The sequence below is a fragment of the Taurulus bubalis genome, assembly GCF_910589615.1.
Source record: "Taurulus bubalis genome assembly, chromosome: 11".
In the NCBI taxonomy this organism is placed as follows: domain Eukaryota; kingdom Metazoa; phylum Chordata; class Actinopteri; order Perciformes; family Cottidae; genus Taurulus; species Taurulus bubalis.
The window spans coordinates 8,805,350-8,826,791 of NC_136599.1; the positions used below are offsets into that span (position 1 = coordinate 8,805,350).

A 21,442-nucleotide genomic window follows, 5' to 3' on the forward strand; every position below is an offset into this window, starting at 1 on the left:
ATCCTATACAGATTTTGTCGATCTCCTGACTTTTCATCTCGCGCCACCAGCAGGTCAAAGTTTTCAATTGTCTGGTGAAACACATACAATATCTCAACAAGTACTGTGTGGGTTGGCAAACAATTTGATACAAATCCAACTATTAGAAGGGCTGTTTGGTTCAGACTTAAAACAAGATGAGTAGAGTTGGAGTTTCACTTGATGCTTATTATTGCTTTTGTCACTGCGACACATTTCATTAATGTAGGTGTGTCACATTATTGGTTGTATCCACATTTATTCTTCAGTTGATTATCCACTTATCATTTCCATATGCCATTGTGTGTCTGTTTGGTTTCTGTTTCTGTTGGCATGACAAAGGCCCACATGAAAGAGCAAGACAGCCAGCTGGTCACAGCCTAGTGACGGCAGGGATTAGATGCGTTACTCTCACTGCATATCTTCCTCATTACACTGGCTAAATATGGACTTGTGACTTGCTGTGCATCCTCAGATGATTTGTGACTGCAAATATAATTAGATGTACTGTAACCTGGGGACGGTGCTGCCATGTTACTCGAACAAAAGGTTCCTGCCCTTGTTGAAAACAAACAAATTAAAGAGCTGTTACCACAGTCATCATCATAAACGGCAGATATGGATGTTATAAATGGCAGCCGTAAGTTATTTAAATAGAAAAGTACACAGCATCTGTTGCAGTGCTGTCGACATACAAACACATGCTATGAACACCGATATGCTGTCCTTCGACCCCATTATACAAACTACAGATTACCTTAAATAATTTACTTATCCCCCCCCCCACGTGTTTATCTGCTGCCTGGAGATAAACACGTGTTGAATTGTCTTTGTATAATTAATCTTCCTGTGAATTAATGTGTCCTAACATGAGCCGTTTCATTCCCCGAGCTTTACTTCAAGCTGTTGGAAAAGGAAAGGAAACGTGTGGACTGTATTATAAATGTGGATTTGTCCATTTGTAACACTGAGTTAATTAATCACAGCTTAATTTCCATTCCCATGAAAAAATTCTTTACATAAACTGGACGTCATTGTTTGTTTGGTGGCTGTTTGGATGAAAGGGGAAAACCATCATCTGTTGTCAGGATGTATCTGACTCACTTAAATCTCACTGACACGCCACTTTCTTTGCTCAGTGTGTTTTTCAGTTCCGGCTGGAGTTGCTCAATGTTTGTCTTCGTGTTACGAAATCTGAACACTTATCTGTAACAAGAAAAAATATATATACACACTTCTGACCTGCGACACAGCAGAATAATACTTCTTATAAAATCATGTAGACTATTACTGTTCATAATGTCATTCTGCAGCTCTTCAGCACTCAATGGCCGTCTCAGCTGCTCCATAACAGGACATAGCAGTTCACGGATGTATTTGTATCCCCACAGATACTTTATGGTCACAGACTTATAGATCTCCTGTTGTCCTCTTCGTCCTTACATTCAATTTTAAAGAGCAGGACAATGGCTGAGGTCTCAGAAAACTTGTCCTAACAGCATGCTGCGCTTGAGCTTCTGATATTTTTATTTATTTTTTATTCTAATTTTAAGTCATGAGTGGAAAAATGAAGGAGGCCAGCAAGACACCTTTTAAAGTCAATGATTCTTGTTGAGCATCTCACCGACATTGAAGCCTCAAACTTGTTTTATAAAATGATACTGCCAGTATCTGTTGACACCCACAGGAAGAAATCAAAATCTTTGCGTGTAAGTGATCCCTCCCCTTTATGCATTTATATTTGTTTATTTCAACACTTTACCAACAGGTGTACACTAGATACAAAGAACAATAAAAGAGCCTATCTCAGAACGGTGTTCCATATCAAATCATGTTTACGAGGACATCTAGTGGTTTCTTTCTTCCATGTGTTCAAGTGAAATGATGGGACTTCTCCATAGAACAAAAGGGCTTTATTCCACAATATAAACTTGTAACATCTTCAGCTACCCCCAAATCCTCCCCACAGCAACCTGCATTACATGACGTGGTGGTGACATGTCATCGCCGATCACCACAGCTGTACTCCATCCATCTGTGTAGCTCTCTGTACATCACACCATCGCTAAAGCACCAACACAACTCAGAGGAGATCAAGCCATTTAAGTCGATTCGGACAAAAATTATTGCTCAGATAAATAAACCTATTCTACAAAAAAAAAAAAAAGGGAATAATTATATTAAGATGCATGTACTAAACACTGGATTTCAAAGAAACGTATAGCCATTTGGGGGGTGAAATAGGGGATGAAAACCGTGACTCCCTTCCCCGTAGCTCTGGTTCAACATGCAAGGAGGTTCCAGAGAAGATAATATTAACCCTTGATTTACCCTCTTTACGGTTCTAAAGACTCCTTTGCGCTGATGATATGGAATCCCATGCAGCACACTTCACATCCTGTGTATTTTTTTTTCATTGAGACAACCACAAACAATTCATAAGAAGAAAGAAATACATATATATACTGTATATATTTATATACTGTATATATATCTACATATAAGTAAAAATACAAAAATTAGCTAAACATTATAGTTCTGGACAACAAGTCAAAGAGGAGATAGCACCGTTGTTACAAAAGGGTTGGACAGACGGAGGTGGAGTGGGGGGCTTAGGATCAGTGACATATCCAGACTGGTGGCTCGTATAAACGGACTGATGACACACAGACCTCTTTACTCTCTCTTCATTTTCTCATGTGTCCGTCATTCAGTGTACACCTGACACAAATGTAGTCCTCCTTCTCTGCCATCTCTGCTGTAACCCCGACGCAGACTTGGTGGAACCACTGGTTACAGCTGCCGTCACACTGGACCCAATTCACCTGCAGGCAAACACACACAAGCCGTTTTAACAAAGATGGAATATGATTTAACATTTAACCTGCATTCATTAATTGTACACAACATTTCATCACTTTACAACTTGACATTGGGAACCAGTTGAATAATTTCAACCAATTACAAAGTAACATAATTAATTTGGAGTCGTTTTTCTGTCCACCTGATGAATGTGATGTAAATTTCTCTTCGGGAATTGTCAGGCTCTACAGCTACAAAATGCTGCAGTATGTTCACCAGCTAGTCGTCAACTGTCGGCCTGTCAGCTGTTTGGTGCTGAGCAGGAAGTGTACAGCATGTTTAAAGAGAATTTTTCGCTAAAAACAGCTGTGGCTGAGAGTTATGCTAATAGAGCCGTGCGAGCGAACCAAAACAGTAAAGTTATTGAGCCAGAAAACCAAAATAATAAACGGCAACGCACTGAAACGCTCCATAGAGCAGAGAGGAACTGCAGCCAGGTGAGTTCAGTGTGAGCAACACCTTTCACACACACACAAGTAGTCATGTGATCCATCAAATACATTTAAACTATTGATTGTAACCGCTTTATCTAATAATATAAGTGTGCTCTAGTTCTTTATTTGGATTAAGCACCACATTTCTTTTTAAGAGGAAGTCAGTCTTTTATTTAACACCACAAACACATGTACACCGAGAACATTGTTATCATTAGTTTTGCTCATACTAGCCATTCAAATCATACATACTATCAGGCTTTTGAGTGGAAGACATGAAGGACAACATCTACAGTCCTAATTAAGTAGAATGCTTCAGTGGCTAATCCTCCAATGTGAATACCCTTTTAGTACAAAATTACCTCTTTTTGTGACCATCCTTCTGCTGCAGCTCAAAAAGCAAACAAAAAGGGAGTTTTATACTAAGCATGAGTCAGTTCAGCCTAGTCTCCTAAAAATTACATTCCGAAACTGAATTGTCAATACATTGAGGGAAACACATTTTCTCCTTTGACACATCACAAATATGTTTCGAAATCAAAAGGAGGTCAGGGTGGATGGATACTGGAACCAAAAGATGTTTTCCTAAACCCAACCAAGTCATTTTGTTGCGTTTCTGTCTCGTTTCGTTTAAATTTCAAACATTTACCACGTTGTTCATAATATCACTATCACCAGCAGTTATGTTTGTGACCTACATGTAGTAAAGACGCTTCACATTCAGGGAGTCCGATTGCAGCTAAACTACATTTTGTTACATGATACTTCTTATATACATTCTGCTTCCTGAAGTAGAAGGAAAACTGACCTCTGCAGAGAAAAGAATCTATTGACTGTTTTTCTCACCTCATCTCCCTCTGGCAGCTGACACCTCTCAGCCGGACACACAGCCATTTCCTCATCAGAGTCATCGGACTGGGAGAAATCAGAGCGTGGGGATGACGAGGTCGAGGCCGGCCTCTTTTTATTCATCTTCTGTCTTTTATGAGAGGGTTTTTTGTCCTTCACTCTGCGCTCTGCATTTAATCCTTCCCTCTCCAAATGCCGCTTTGCTTTCTTTTCCGAGTCAATCATAGATTCCCTCACACCATTGACGCCATCCTGAAAATAACAATTAAAACTGATATTGAGGCAGTTTTTAAAGGAGTGATTTAATCAATCAATTTGGTGGGAGGAGTTTGTACCTGGTTCAATGGCAGATTTTTTCCCTGAGAGTTAAACTGCATGTGTTTGTCACAGTCTGTGGATTCGTCCTGTGGCGGTGACATGCATCGGTTTGTGTGCTGGCTGCTGGCTCTGTCCAATAAAACGTGGAAGAGGCTCTGAACCTCTGGCAGACACACCTGCAGCAGGAGTCCCTCCACCATCAGCTCCTCAAGATCATGACTTAGGCCTATCGCACAGAAAAACACCCAGAACATAAACGATAATAACCTATAACAACCCATGACTCTGCAGTTTAAAATAAGATGGCACTGACCCTGCAGCGGGATGCATCTCTGCTCGGTGTAGAAGGCAGTCTGAGTATGGCTTGACCTATTCCACTCTGGAGTCAAACACGGAGCCTGTATCAAAAACATCAAACCCCAAAATTAACATTTGCACATAATACTTTTTCCCAGATGAATAGTGAGATGAAGAGTGACCTGAGTGTCGTTGTGAGCATCATGGCTGCCCGATGCCCAGCGGGTTAAGGTGGGAGGAGTTCCAGGTCTCTCTTCCAGTTCTGCTAGGTTAAAATACTTCGAGATCTCCTGCGCTCGGTGCTGCCAGTTAACCGTCCTCTCGACCAGATAGTGCAGCGCGTCGCCCTCCGGCAGGCGCACCCCGATGCGCTGCAGAGATGCTAGCAGAGAGACGGCTTTGTTCAAGGGGGGCTTTTCCGATCGCTGGCACTGCGGACAAAGCCACGGCTGTGTTTCGCAGGAGTCCGAGGGGTCTCTGACACAGACGCTGTGGAAAGCATTTCTGCAGAGTTCACACTGTGACATCGCACCCATGGGCGCCTTCTGACAGACGCACACCTTCAGGTCCATGCAGTCTGCTGTAGGAAGGAGCTTGGACTCATTTGCTGCCCTGAGATTAGAGAAAGCCTCCATCTCTCTCACCCGCAGCTCCTCCAGAGTTGCCATCTGGTGAATAAAATACAGACAGAGTCAGTACATCTCATGATAGTGAGGGTTCATTACTATATTACCACAGTCTCTTATAGATTTATCTTAGAATTACTTACTGCAGAGGTAGAATCTCTGGTTTCTGAAAGAGCTTGTTCCACGTCACTGAGAGTGTTTAGCCTTGGCGGTTTCTTTTTGTTATTTTTTGGCGATTCTTTTCCTTTCTTGGCCTTCCTCTTTGGAGAACCTACATTACCAACTTCACATCTTGGACACAGGACCTGTAATATACAAAATAGTGGTTGTTTTCAGGCCAGGAGTACAAGTTACAACAACAACAACAACAACAGAGAAGGGAAGAAAGAGGGCGGTACTACTGAATCACAGATTAAAAGATGATTTATATGGTGGGTTATGCTCGTAGTTTTGAAAGAGAGGAGTGAGGAATAATGTCTAAGGTGTCTGGGAGAAAGTTCCAGAGGGAGGGGGCAGCTGGTCTGGGACGTGGGCTGACGGTGCAGGAGGTTAGTGAGGTAGGAGAGGACTACGTTATGGAGTGCTTTGTAGGTGATGAAATGTATTAGCAATTCATTTCAAATGAATATTTCATGATACCTTTCATTTCTTACTGAATTTGTCTTAACAGAAGAAAAAGAAATAGTGAGAGGGAAAACAAGAAAGACAAAAGCAGGAGAATGAAGGAGGAAGTCTTTTAAACACCCATTATGTCCTCTGCGTTGATAAATACTTTACTCCTATACTGCCCAATTCATGAATTCGTTGATTTCTATTAAATATTTACATATACATATTCTGTTTCTCTTGTTAAATAAAAAGGAAGAAATGGATTTAGTCATGGCTCCTAAATATTATATGTTAACCAGGCGGTCGTTCTCGAGCTTCTGATCGGCTATATTGACATTTAAAATGAGCAATTTTACCTCCAGTAAGGTAAAGGTCGTGTCTCTCTGAAGGAACGCCGTAGATGCAGATTCTCTCCATTCTTGCACTTCTATCATTAAAGACTCCAGCCGCTCTAAAGGCTCGAGGTGGACTTGAATGGCTTGTCCTCGTAGCACCATGTCAGAGAGGTTGTCCATCATTGGTGTGCAATCACCGAGCTGAAAAAAGGGCAAAACATTTCAATATTACAATCCAGTCTCAAACAAACCAACAGAGAGAATAGTTATCCATTAAACACCGACTAAAGTGCGTCCTACCTGAAGCGCCTCAGCTTCGTGAAGCCACTCTCTAGCTTTTCTGACGGTGTCTTTTAGGAGGCGGCAGTTTGGGAGGTGAGCGGGGATGCCAGACGTCTTCTCAGCTGCAGCACTTAGAGTCTCTACGGAGTGTGGTGGTCTGATAGGCGGTAAAACACAAATGACATAATGTAGGTAAAAAAAAACCTGCATAACCGCCAAATGAATTACTCTCTATGACAACAACTGTCTTGGCATTTTCTTCCGACATCGTCGCAGGAACGTTCTGAAATATTTGTCCAACCAACACTTTCAAAACATCCTGTATGCACATTTTCATCAGACTTTTAAAACCAAGACTCTCTAGATGTGATACAAATCCATAACAAGTGTCAATCATCTTGGGCAACACTCAAGAAAACTTCATTAAACCATATTTTCAATGCTGTGAAATCCAAAATTCCAAGCTGCAGTAAACTAAGCATGGTGAGGGAACATAACACTCGACTACACCTGACTTGAAATTAGTTTTTCTGATAATGGGGAGTTGCACATTGCTGACAGCCATGCCATTAAAGCCTTTGAAAAGCACTTGTGACAGTTAATACTGAACAGCAATGAGTACCAATGGAATGAGGGCAGAACTAAATGTGTGCTCACTTTTTGTTGGTCTTGTTGAATATTCTAGCGGCAGCATTTTGCACTAGCTGTAATTAAAATGAAGCAAAATCAGGAGCACCGATGTAATGTTACAGAATTCAGGTACAATCAGTGCAAATACCTGGACAGAAAGTGACAGGTATTAAGAGAGCAACCTATCACATCTTCTTGGTGATGTTTTGGATGTTTTTCCAACCTGGGGCTTAGACGCTAACATAGTCATGGATCCGTCTGGGCCGTCCTCACCTGGCTTTGAGGAGACTGCTCGCCTTGTCCTCCCAGTGCTCGGATACAGTGAGCAGCTCCTGCAGGCGTGCCATGGCTTTCTCCACAGATGGATGAGGCACCAGGCCGACTCCCTGGTCGATGAGCCTCCTCATGGTCTCCAGAGTCCGGGTGCTAGACTGAGTGCTGGCCTGCTGCGCCCCCTCCAGCCAGCGGGCCTGCTCCAGCCTCACCCTCAGACGAGGCAGCTCGGGCAACTCCACGTCGAAGTCGAAGCTGACGTCTAACAGGCTCTGGATCTCAGCGACGCTGGGAAGTTCGTCCGCCAGGACCTTCTCACTGTGCTGTTGGAAGTCTTCGATGCGATTCAAGAGTTCCTAAAGAAATACATTAATTCAAACAAACAGGAAGTCAAATCACAAGCGATAAAATTGGTTTGACATTGAAACTGGAGAGAACCGTTCCTAATGTGTTTTTAATGAAAGTGACAACCTCTGCAGACCTTGTTCTGTGTAGTTCAGAAGTTAATCTTAAGGTAAAATGAGGCCTCAGTAGTCGTTCCTCGCTAACATTCACTGTGAGCAGCCACGCTGTGGTCGGTCAGTTGAGTCGTACAGCACATAAAAGTTGCAGTTTCTGGCCGTGCAGATTAAAATGTGTAATGAGAGTTGTCACACCAAACAAGATTAATCAAAAAGCAGTGTGTGCCCAGATTCAATTTGAATTCATGTTATGAATGGATTAATTTCTCCTACCTTCAACATGGGAGCTTGAGGGAGACTGCAGGAGAGGTTATACAGCTGCCTCACAAATGAACTCAGCTCCTCCACACTCAGCTGGCTAAATGATTTTCCACTTCCAAACCGATATCTAGGAAAGAGCGTGCAATCAGTTAAACAAATGAACCCCTACTTCCTGAGAAAACAAGAAGAGAAATGTAAAGACAGCTAATCTATAAATCTGATGTTGTAGAGTGTATTAGCGCTACCTGGTCTGCCTCTTGCCAGTCAATAGCTGCTGTGCCACCGAGGAGCACTTTTCTGCATCTTGTGTGACCAGACGTAGCCGACGCAGCAGGTCGTTGTCAGGGAACACCTTGGACTCCGATTGAGCCAGAAGGGAGCGAAAGATTGGCAGGCCTGAGGAGAGAACATCCGGTTAATCACAGTCTTACACATTCATAAAATATGGCATATGGAGTATTTATTTGGCTACAACATGCAACAATCACTGGTATGCTCCTTTAATGCTTTGTTTTCTTATTTGCTCTTGCTTCTTACCTTTCTTCTTTTCTAATTTAGCCTCAAGAGTCTCTGCCACGAGGGAGGCCCATTCGTCATACAGTTCAGCTCGCTGCTTCACTGAATTCATCATTGGGAACAGCTCGTCCAGTGTGTACCTGAGACTGCAGGAGAAAACAGAACACTTAATTTATGAGCTAGAGGTAATAACAAGACACCAACATCTACTTCAAGAGGCCCAGGGTAGTCTGTGATGAAATCCATTGTTTACTGACGTGAAGTAAAAATTGCATTTACACAACTAACAGGTGTGCTTTGATCTCTGTGGCCAAAGCCAGTTGACTACTACCTCTTAATCAGCTCCAGAGGGACTTACTTCAGTGTGTAGTTGGTGATGGGGCAGGAGCAGAGGTCGTTGATGTGGTGCAGACAGACCAGTACTCCTGGGCTGCAGGAACAGGTGACAGCAGACAGGTAGCAGGTTGTCCTGCACCTGGCACACTGCCGCTCGTCGTCCTGGAGGTGATCGTATTTTGCCTCCTTGGTAAGCACCATACCCTGATGGTTTGAAGACAACAACGAAGACGTTAAAAATAAATACACAGTGAGCTTGTTTGTTGGAGTGAATATATCACATAACACTGTATTTAACACGTAATTGTTGTGAGGAAAGCCTGGAACCTTGCATTGCTATCAACAAAAAACACATGCAATAAAAGTGTAATAATTGGTAATAGAAAAAAAGAGGCTATCCTACCATTTTCTTCACTTTCTCTCTTTGCTTCTGCTCTTCTAGGAGCATGGCGGTCATGTCCTTGTGGACCGCTGAAGCCAGGACAACATCGAGCGTGCTTGCTTTTGAGGCCATGTTGCACACCATCTCATCATGGGAGAACACGTTGTACCGGCGGAGCATACGATAGTGATCAACACACTGCCTGCCAAGAGGCATCTGGTAATATAGAGAGGAATGAAATGGGTTGTAAGGACAGTTCATACATGTGTCAAATCCACACAAAAATACATCACACAAATTATCCGCCGTTAAGCCTGCAGCTGAGGTTAAGGAGCCGAAACAACGTCTGTGTAAAAAGGACATGCGGCATGGCAAGACCACACCCACCCACCCACACACACACACACACACACACACACACACACACACACACACACACACACACACACACACACACACACACACACACACACACACACACACACACACGCGCACATGCGCACATGCGCGCACACACACGCGCGCACACGACGCCAAGCCTGTTACTCATCATCTGGGGAAAAGTTATGCCAGTTTAGTTTGGCTCAGTGTAAAAAAGCAAAGCCGGTGTAATGAGGGGTTTACTTTACAGCAGTATTGCAGCATCTCTTCATAAAAGAGGCTTATGAGTCGAATATGTTGCACATGTTGCCTGCCAATAAATAAACCGTTGTCAAATCATGATACTCTCTTACCTCCTCATTTTAATACTTAATAATACAATGTTGTTTAGAATAAATAAATAATGCAACAACGATAAATAGAAGTGTTCAAATGGGCCAAAAATCCTGACCTGAACACCCTTAAAATCAATCGTTAATTGAAATAAAATGTGTGAAATAAAACCCCTCAGAGCCAGTCCTCGTTTCTCTCTAGTTTATATTGATGGCGACATATTGCGCAATTATGCTTGAGCAAGGTATGAAGTGCTACCTACCCAGTCCACAGTGCAGAAGTTGACAGCCTCAGCGAAGTTGAAGCCCTGATTGAAGCCGCTGTGGTAGGCTCTGGGAAACGTGATGACAAACTCACCAGCACATTGGTTTGTTCTGTAAATCTGAAGGACAGCAGAGACAAAAGAAGGTCAATAACATTCCTGTTAAAAAGACCAGCTACTTGTTTGTGAAAATGTTGCCGGTACATTAGTGCGGATAAAAGACAGAAGGTCAGTGCATGTCAAGAAGCTACATAAATACGTACTGGGACTCCGTGGGCCATCAGGGTGTTGGGGTTCATGATGGTGACCAGCTGGTGCAATAGGTCAGGCTGAGACTCAAACAGCTCTGGGGCCAGTTTCCTCATCACCTCCTCCAGCTGTTCTGCAGCAGAACCAGGAGCTCCGTACCAGGTTTTGGGTTCCCCCCTAGTGAACAAGATAAACAGAAGATTAAGCTTAAAATTAAACAAAATTAACAAAGTCTAGACCAGATATGAAGCAACACAAGCCACAATGAATATTTTATATATATATATATATATATATATATATATATATTATATTGCTCTCATCAAGAAAATCCCTAAAGTCTTAAGTACCAGTGCAGGTAGTTGATGGAGTAGCTCCAGTGATCCTCAATGTGCCAGCAGAAGGAGGAGAAGCACATGCCAACATAAAGCCATGGCAGCGTCATCCCACAGATGTCAGCTGTCACATGAGTCAGTACAGAAGGGTTCATCATGGCCAGGTTGTTGAGGTTCCAGCCACACTTCAGGTATTTCTGAAAGACCGACAACATACAGAGTTTAATAATACAGGAATATACTGTTCACACTTCATTTTACATGAGACTGATACTATCTCATATAGTCAGATGCAACTGCAGGATGAAGGTTGAGTCTACGTGGTGTTGATAAGGTCTTAAATAAATCTTATAGAGTGCAATTTAATACCCGTTACTTGATCATACTGTCAGGATCATATAGAATAGCCTTATTTATTATCATGTCACTTTTCTAAATACTTAGTTCCCAGCAGTATATAACAACAATTTCCTAATGATATAATCAATTGTGACCTGGACCCAGATAACCATAAAATGGATGGATGGATTCACCAAATAAAAATAATCAATTATTTTAAGTTCATTTAAGTTTTAGCTCAAGCTTTGGGGGGCTTGCTTTACTGGTTTACCTCATCCGCTGGGGAAACTTTAAATTTTCCGTTCGGAATGGGGAATCCGCTCCCAAACTCCTTTGAGGCAATATCTGCTCCATATTCTACAGTAACATCCTCCTCGATGGCTCCCACCAAACGCCAGAACTCTTTCTCCACCAGCTCTGTGGGTACCATCTGTAATGAATACATGAAGCAACATTAAAATAAAGAAAATACATAAATACTTACTGAAAAACTGACAGATTTACTCTGAAACTGCTTGTACTTACATGAACTGGCATGTTGAAGTAATCAGATTTGAATGCATCAGCCATTTGTCCAAATGCACGCAGGGAATAGTCTCTGTACGCTTGTTCGAAGCCGAATGCCTCGTGAGGTTTGTTGCATTCCTGTGGGTTAAAAAAAAAAGAAGAAAAAAGACAGTGAACAAATAAGTTAAATGTGTTTGGGGGACATTCTTACATTCGATTAGTATGTTATAAATGTTCGTATGAATTCCCTTTTAGGAGTAGACAGGCTGGGGTCGATTAACTTGCACAGCTCATTAATCAAGAGTCAATTTGAGTCACTTTAAATCAGACTTTATCCTCACCTGAGCGAGGCACTTGGGGCACCTCCAGTCTCCTTTGGGGATTTCTGGTAGAGGAGGGATGAGGCAGAAGGTGTGGTAGCTGTCGTCACAGCCGTCACACAGCAACAGGCGTTCTTCATCTCCCCCGCTGCCACACACCAGACACACAACCAGATCCACCTGAAAACAAAAGGAGTTTGTAATGAATCCTTTTCAGAGCCATGACAGCTGGAAGACAACAAATGCTGCATTATTAAACACAACTAATAGGGTTTCTATACACAAACTATAGATAAACAAATACAAATGTTCCAGCAAAATTATAAGGCAGCTGCACTTTGATTTATGATGATGCATTACACATTGATATCACATGCAGGTACCTCTCATCAAAAAGAGGATATAAAAGACATCTCTACTTACGGGACTCGGAAGAACAGGAGGGATGATTTTCTTGTACCGTGACTTGGATTTATCAGCTTCAATTATTGGTTCTTTACTTTCAACTGGTTCCTGTTTCACTGGAATCGGAATCTCTTTTTCTGCGGGACAACAGGAAACATTACTAACACCATCACTAAATGTAGAACTTGTGGTTCAAGGGCATTTCTAAGTGTTTATTAATGTAGGATAGGTGTGGGAATGTCTCGATTCTAAGACGCATCACGATGCAGACGTGAACAATTCTGTGTCGATGCAGTGACGGAACACAACCACGGGTTTAGTTTCATTTCAGCTCAGTGTGAATCGCTACTGCGTTTTGCTGTAATTCACTGAGGCACTTTTCTCTCTCCTCTTCTTTGATCTCTATCTATCCACACACACACACACACACACACACACACACACACACACACACACACACACACACACACACACACACACACACACACACACACACACACACACACACACACACACACACACACACACACGGCATTCGGGAGTCCACTAGGGTGTTGCTCTCCCTACCAATATTAGCTCCTCTGTTGTCAATAATGTACGGCTATAAAAAAACATGTATGCAGGCTGAAATTCAACCGTGGTGTTGCAACCATGTCGGGGGATGCAGTGACTCAAAACGAGTAAGAGTAGAAGAGCTATGAATAAGGCAAAACCTGCTCCACAATAGGCTAACTCATGCAGTGTAAATTGCCTTCGGCATTCAGAGCTCTGTCTTAGAGCTGCTATGTGCAAACCTTATTTGTGTAGATAACAAGACACTTGTAATGTACAGCAGAAGGATGTTTTGTTTTGGGGATGTTTATGTACTGAGGTGGAAAGATGCAGCTTTTTATATATTATAGACTGTAGTGGACAGATTTTTTTAAAGCCCTTTCTAAATAAAAAGGGAGATCAGATTGATCTGACTGCTTGTGTTAATTGATGAAAAAGTAGCCATGTGTAATAATATTTAAACTTGAGGATGCAATACATTAGTCGAGAATTTATGTGCATTTAAATTGAATTGCGAGGAAAGTAAAGATTCACACCTCGAATGAACCGATATATTAGAAACAGGTGAACTAATTAGATGCCATCTGGCAATTTCTCAGTCTATATTTGGCGAAGATAACAAACAGAGTCTGTACTGTGTAATGTTAAATTATGTCTTTAAAAAGAAGGGTGTTAGTTTTGTTTATCCACTATTTATCTTTAAATAGCATTTTTATATTTACCAATCATTCCTTTATCTTTATACTGTGATCATTCTTTTTTTTTTTTTTTACATTTTTATTGAGAATAGAGTCAGTAAGCACAAATGATTATAGTATGTCAAAAAATATAACTTCTATGAAGAAGTATTTCATATCTTTATAACTGTGTTTTACTATATTGTCATGCATGTGTTTAGAAACCAGCCCACCGTTATGGTCGCCCACAGGAGGACTCAAAGCTGTTGAAAAACACGTGACTGAAAGCTCACGTCTGCTAATAAATAAACTTTACTGCACTATAAACTATTTGTGAACTGTTTATATACTGCTTATGAATACATAATATTATTATTAATAATAATGATGACAATAATACGAATGCTAATAATAATAATAATAAGCTAAATAGGGATAGTTTAACTGATTAATGCATTAATATTGTAAATGTCATGTCACTAGGGTAATCTGTGAAGTGGAGCCTGACCTGGTTCTTGCTTGGCGACAAACGAACCCATCCTCCGCCTCAGGTTCGGCTTGTTGTCACCGTGTTCACCTGGTTCCGTCTTCACACAGATGCCCTACAGAAAGAGTGAGAAGTTAATCGGCAGGCAACTTAAAACTACTAAAAATCATGATGTGGAAATATGTGGAGAATAGTAATTGGCAAAGTCTGCCCTGCTCGTTTCAGGACAGTTTAGTCAGGTGTTTGTGGCTCTCTTAAACAACACCCACCTCACACTTCATGCGCTTTGCTCTGCGAGCAGTGGGGCCAGTGTCGGGCGACTGGGCAGTCGTCCTCTGGTCCTGCAACTTGGTGTCCTTGCTATCTATGCTTTCTGTGCTCTCCGCTGGCTGGATTGGCTTCTGAACACACAGAGGGAAATAGCATGCCAGTTAAAACCACAGCTCAATGGCCATTAAAAAAAACATGCCAGTGTCTAACTGGAATTACCTGTAGGTTATGAATGTAATGTTAGACACAGTATGATATAGCTACCAAAACACCGACATGATAGATTTAACTGTCTAAAACCGGAAGTGTGAGTGTACCACAGCTTGCACTTTAAAAAGAGATTTATTTACATAATTATTACTTCCGTTTACCAACTGTAATAAATTAGATATTAAGAAGAATCAGCAGCTACCAAATATGGTTCAAAGACTGGGATATACAACTTAAAAGGTAGAAATATTTGAATTTAGTTTCAATTTAAAACCGCCAGAGGACAAAGAAAAGGAAGGACATGTTTAGTTACCGTTTCTCACCCCAAACAGGGAGCATAGAACTAAGGAGGAACATGCCAGAAGAGAGACGATAACTATATTTAAGCTGATAAATAATAATAATAATAATAATTATTATTATTATTGACTGTTGCCTGTGACACAAACCAAATATTTTTTTTATTTGTCCCAAGATGCATACTAAGTGTAGAGCTTGAAGGTCATTTGTTTGAGAATGTTTTTTTTTGCTGTAAAACCAGGTAATTACTGTTTTAAAAAGGGTTAATACACATTACCATTCTTGGAAAATATGACAACAATAAACTGGACACACAGTCTACTGTCCAACCGTAGATAAACATGTATTTTTCTTAATTGTGAGGCTTAGTGGCTTTTAACCATGACACAAACATACCTTTTCAAGTTCAGGATCAGAATCCAAACGCATCTGTTTGGAAGCGGGATCTGTTGCCTGAGGAAAGAGAGCGCTTGGGTAATTAAAAAATGTAAAGTGACCTTTCGAAGAGGTCACCCAGTACCAATTCAATGACTTTCATAAGCTCTCTTGCAACATATTATGGAATATTTGGGTGAAAAAGCTGTTAAATTACAAAACTAGACAGTAGATTGTAAATTCACACTCAACATACAGAGTTAACTTCTCCAAAGATAAAGTCTGTAAAAAAACAACTTTCATTTCTAAATATAAATTATATAATAAAAATATAGTTATAACATGCACCTAATATGCATCCGTTTACATTTATTTATTTATTAGGAGGTTGTTTACAGATGAGTCACACACAGTTGTATGTATGACAGCTTCTCTTAGCGAGTATCAGCAGGAACAAGATATGTCGTCATAATGATGCATCAGTCCAACTCACCAGCAGGTTTGCTCCACTCTGAAACAGATTGTAAGGATAGAGAATTTTCTCATAATGCCCACGCAGGTGTGAGCCAACAGCTTTGCCGGGGGCAAAACCCATTTGTATTGCAATCTTGGTCCATTGCCTCTCCTGACAGACAAGGTCAAATCCACCCTCATCTGCTACCAGCTGAAACGACAGTGAGTTACATGAATGTGGCTAGTTGTTTAATGGCAATGTATATTTAAAAAGAATTGGCAATGATGTCAATTATTAACCTTATTTAGCTTGTATAAATCCAAAATCTTTCGCTCCACATGAGGAATCTTCAGGGCACATCCCTGCAAATCCCAGAATTTGGCAATCTGGTCCAGGAAATTGAGCTTGACTCTGGTCTGTGCCTGGATAAAATATAAGAAATGATAATAGTCACAAATCAATTAAGCTCAAGGAAATCACCCAAGACACGGAAGTCAAGGCTTTCAAGCTAAATTATTTGGGAAAATCAAATCCGAAGAAGCTGAATTTATATTCAAGAACAGGGTAATGTGTCCTACTGTTTAAAATAAATAAAGTTTTGGTTAAAGAACAATTATGAATTGTAATTCCATTGTTACATTATCATTACAAGGCATTCAAAACATGTTCTTTGTTATCATCAGAGTAGCCTGTATAGGCCGATTAATTACACAAACAATGTAAAAACATGCCATTAAAACGTACAATTTTAGACTGCTGACACACAAACGATGTGGTTAGATAATCACTCGTATATAATCTGATTAACAAAACTCACCTCCAGTTCATTGAGTCTCTGGATCCGAGGAACAAAGTGAAGTTTGTCAACGTCACAAGCAAACGGAGGTTGCCAACCCTAAACAGCAGAAATACATACAATGGCTCTTAAAGGTCGTGATAAAACATAGTCTGGATATTTATGCAGTGATGATTATTATTCTTGTATTGATAAGTCTATTTGTTTTTGCTTTGCAGATGCTCCTCTTATGACAATTGTTTTTCATAGAATGGAATCAAATTTAAGAAATGTCTATATCCTTTACTCATGGTCACTATAATTAGGCAGATAAAAGAGGCGGTTTAATAATCCACTACACAGCTGCAGATTACTAAACTAATGTTAGAATCAAGTTTGGCAGAAAAGCTGTGTCTTGCTCAAAGAGAAGGAACACATTGATCTTTTTCATCTTATAACTCACAACACTGATCAATATTTGTGTCAATACAACCTTGCATACACAACAAAAACATACTATTGTATAAGCAGAGACTCAACTTATTGTTTTAAGTCAAGAGCCAACATCCCCCACTGGCACACAAAATGGCCAGATGGAAGACTCACTCCCCAGCCCAGCTTACCACAAAGCCAACATGGAGGACAACACCCTACAACACAGGCTCATACATGAACAGTGGTTATCTGACAAGACACTGATATTATACCAACATGCAACACCACTGCCCAGTTGTAGAATATGACACATTGAACAACAACTTCATAAAGTCAAAACTTGTTATTTAACAATGGTAGATGGACTTTATATGTATATAATCCAGTGTACTTTTTGTCCCATCGTGTGGCAAATGATATGACAACCAACCCATTAAAGGGATCATTTATTTAGCCTGACCCGTGACATAAATACACACTGCTACAGATATCCATTAGAAACAGCCAGTGAGTCGAGAAGTGATGGATGGAAACGACCCAACTGGATCATGATGATCTTCAACAAATAATCCATAATTAACCTCAACTGCATGGATGTGAGGACATTAAAATGGACAACGGGTAATAACAAGTGCTTAACATCCAAGTGTATTTGATCACAATCAACATATTCGTCGCAGAAGAAGGAGGAATGGCTTCCGCATCGCCACATAACGTCAAAGCCGTGAGCTAAATTATGACAGGTTGGCTGTTGAGCTAACCTACTAGCTAGCGTTAGCCGAGCTAGCTAAGTGGCTCACGAGCAGAGCAGCGAGGCTTTGTTGACACACGAAGAACCGGGAATACAATGCACTTTTAATACACCGGCACGTCATTATTAAAGTCAGCGAGCTTCAAACCAACCCCTCAAAACGGCGCTGTCGTGGCGTTAATAACAAGAAATGAGCGCTGGCTAGCTGCGAGCGGCACAAAGAATGAGCGCAGCCGTTAACGTTGTATCCGCCATGTTGAACAGTCCCTTTAAATCCCATCGGCTCGGTCCATCTACTCAACGGCTACACGGTTACACGAACCGAGCATCCGTAAAAACGTTCGACCGTTTAAAAAAAAAATCGCACTCACCGGAGGCGGGCGGACTTTGCAGATGCCCGTTTTTTCGGCGATGGGACGGATCTTATTGATGAAGGAAAACGGATCTCTGAATTCTTCCCAGCTTGGCTCGAAGACCGGGCACTCCGGAGGAGGCTTGAACTCGTCCGGCCGAGGCTGGCTCATCGTTTTTGGACCGACCCGCTGGTAGCTCGTACTGGACGGGTCTCACGAGAAGTATCGCCGCGTTCCGGATCGCCCGGAGTGTTTTTTTATTCCCGTTTGAGCACGGTCAGACTCGATGGCAGTCGTCGTCAACAGCACGAGAGGAGGCAGCTTACACACACACACACACACACGCACGCACACACACGTAGCATACACATACACACAGAAACATACACACACTTCCATGCACAAGTGAGGAGAATGTTCCAAGGCAGTGAGCACGTCCGCTGAAAAAACTAGACACCACACAGTTCTAAGTGATGTTGGAGTGATTTATCAGTTTGATGTTAAACCTAAGTCTCAGTTTTTGTCACTTTTGTAGTGCAATGCATATTTGTTTACACTTTATTTTATACAAATATTTATAAAATCATTAAAAAAAAAAGTATAGCCTCAAACTTTAGTAACCACACTGTCTGGACATATGGATTCAACCTAATTTAGCAAAATGGGCTTCCTTTGTGTCCAAATGTGCAAACAGTATGCTAAAAAAATCAGATAGAGAAATAAAGCACAACGTTTACTTGGATAGCAATGGAATAATTAGAACCATAATTGGAGTTTACAATTTAAAGAAATATATAACCATATGAACTTAATATCTTATGGAAGAAGTAGAAAATACAGTAGCATAAAATATAAATACTCAACATTGAGTTTAGAGAGTAAATGTACATATACTGTTCACTACTGCTCAAAGCCTGAAAGATTATACAAACCGAAATGTGCTCTGTCTAATAAAACCCACAAATGTGTCCATCCATCGCATACAAGGCGACGTTAGCTCTAAAATCTTCATCTAGTGAAAATTATATTCTAGATTCGTGATATTTTCCACTTCACCACCGCAGAAAAAAATCATTGCACATAATTATGAAAATATTATAAACAATTTCTCGCACCGTACTGTTAAAGAATAGTACATTATAATCTGTGAAACAAGTCTCTTCCTTGTAGAATGTCTACTGTTTACACTTTGCACGCGGATGAATATGTTCAGGTGACACCTTCACGGCTGACGGGACTCGTTGTTTAAATAGGCAGTCTGTGCAGTTTGATTGGATGCCTCTCTTGGTTCTATAACATCTGCTGCTGCACAACCTCAGGCACTCTGCCAGCTGATGTCATGCAAAAAAAACGTCGTCAAACATACATTTTTTATATAGTTCGGGGTCATAAAACTACGTACGTGAGACTTGGACGCGCTCATAATGTTAGTACATTTGTATATGTAATGTATATAATATATGAAATTACTTACTTAGTAGTAAGCAAAGTAAACATAGCAATATCCCACAGCAAAAATACTTAATTACAAGTAAAATTCCTTCTTTCTCATTTGACTTATATGTTTTAGCAACAGAATGTACAAAGTCAAAGTACTCAACATGCAGAACTGCCTCTGCCAGTGTTATTGTTTTATTATTTATGAATTAATATGTAAGGCATGAATGTTGTAATTTAGTTACATACTGTTGGGCATCATATTTAATACATGATCATATAATTATAATGTAAAATTATAATCTGAAAGTAGCAACCATTATAAATGTAGGGAAGTAAACATTATAATATGTTCCTCTGAAATGTAGTGGAGTAGAAGCATAAAGTAGCATAAAATGGATTTACTCAAGTAAAGCACAAGTACATCAAATGTATACAATAGTACTTTGTTACTTTGGTCCTCCATCAATGCTGTCTTTAAATCAAGACCTGTTATCCTCAACATTTTGTAGATATGCGTAACCTGCAGTCCTTCTCACTAAACTAAACTAAGCTAAACTGTATTTCTTAGATTAAGTATTTCTTTTGTATTTCTTCCACTGAATATATACTTTCAGACTTGTGTTCCCCGAATGGCTTTGCAATGGGGACGTGGTGGTGACCGAGTGCCGTCTCTGACATCTATAACGTCTCATGTCTAATGTATGTACCTTCCGCCTAGAAAAATTCCTCGTAAACATTCCTGGCAAATAAACGGTTTCTGATTCTGATTCTGATTGTGATATAACACCTTGCATCCCGAACAAGTTTCACGACACCTTTATTTCAAAGCACAATTCCAATACAACTTTAGCGGTTTGTCTTCTTAATCTAAAGCTGTATTAAAAAAACCTGGCAGTGAGAAAGATTATTGGGTTAACTTTAGTTTAGAAGATACACAGAACAGATACAAAATTGTTATCGCCTCAGTACAGGATACAATATTTGTCACAGCCTCACAAGGTTCAGTATTCTTAGCCTTCGTCACCCAACTCCTCGTAGTCCGTTTCAAGATAGGCCATGTCTTCACTGGCTTCTTCTCTCCCTCCTCCATACCCTCACCCACATACCAGTGAACAAAGGCACTCTTAGCGTACATCAGATCATACTTGTGGTCAAGCCGAGCCCAGGCCTCTGCAATAGCAGTGGTGTTGCTCAGCATGCACACAGCCCTCTGGACCTTGGCCAGGTCTCCACCAGGAACTACAGTGGGCGGCTGGTAGTTGATGCCAACCTGTTGGGACAAAGAGAATGATCAAAAAGATTAAAAATGTCAAGCGGCACTTCTTACTTTTTATGAGGTTACTCACCTTGAACCCATTTGGGCACCAATCAACAAATTGAATGGAACGTTTGGTTTTTATATCTGCAATGGCAGTGTTTACATCCTAAGGGACGACATCACCTCGGTGCAGCACGCAGCACGCTGTGTACTGGCCGTGACGAGGCTGCAGGATTGTCCAGGAAGTCGCCATCAGGGCCGACGGCATGCTCGAGGTAAAAGAGCTCCCAGCAGGCGTTTCCTGTCTGGACTGCTGCCTGGCCCACATGGACTGAGATGCACTCTCTCTGGACATAAAGAAACAAGTGGAAGTTAAGATTTTAACATAAAACATCATTGCCTGCCATTACGAATCCAAATTTCAGGGTCATATTTCTTCACCATACACTTTGGAGCTTTGGATGGCACTTCTTGCGTCACTTTAA

General features: G+C 40.9%; 1 protein-coding gene across 1 annotated transcript; it reads right to left on the reverse strand.

Moving 5' to 3' along the window:
- Nucleotides 1-1,925: 1,925 nt before the first annotated feature.
- Nucleotides 1,926-18,442, reverse strand: kdm5bb (lysine demethylase 5Bb). Its single transcript, XM_079225741.1, has 28 exons — nt 18,278-18,442; nt 16,763-16,840; nt 16,245-16,367; nt 15,985-16,155; nt 15,513-15,569; nt 14,606-14,737; nt 14,358-14,451; nt 12,639-12,757; nt 12,237-12,395; nt 11,914-12,033; nt 11,660-11,818; nt 11,065-11,246; nt 10,729-10,891; nt 10,466-10,585; nt 9,511-9,705; nt 9,130-9,311; nt 8,793-8,917; nt 8,501-8,651; nt 8,268-8,382; nt 7,534-7,889; nt 6,649-6,787; nt 6,370-6,549; nt 5,548-5,709; nt 4,961-5,446; nt 4,795-4,879; nt 4,499-4,707; nt 4,161-4,415; nt 1,926-2,843 (listed from the first exon to the last, which is right to left on the reverse strand). The coding sequence occupies exons 1-28, from the start codon at nt 18,428-18,430 to the stop codon at nt 2,706-2,708; spliced, it is 4,608 nt and encodes a 1,535-aa protein (XP_079081867.1). The 5' UTR covers nt 18,431-18,442; the 3' UTR covers nt 1,926-2,705.
- Between the last annotated feature and the right edge of the window lie 3,000 nt (nt 18,443-21,442).

What these genes read in the sequence shown, in the direction of transcription:
- kdm5bb (XM_079225741.1), bottom strand. Translation starts at nt 18,430, where the DNA reads ATGAGCCAGCCTCGGCCGGACGAGTTCAAGCCTCCTCCGGAGTGCCCG. An exon ending in CTCCTGTTCTTCCGAGTCCC is followed by an intron (nt 12,396 to 12,638) that starts GTAAGTAGAGAT and finishes TTTTGTTTTCAG; the next exon opens with GTGGATCTGGTTGTGTGTCT. An exon ending in CGACCTTTACCTTACTGGAG is followed by an intron (nt 5,710 to 6,369) that starts GTAAAATTGCTC and finishes TGTATATTACAG; the next exon opens with GTCCTGTGTCCAAGATGTGA.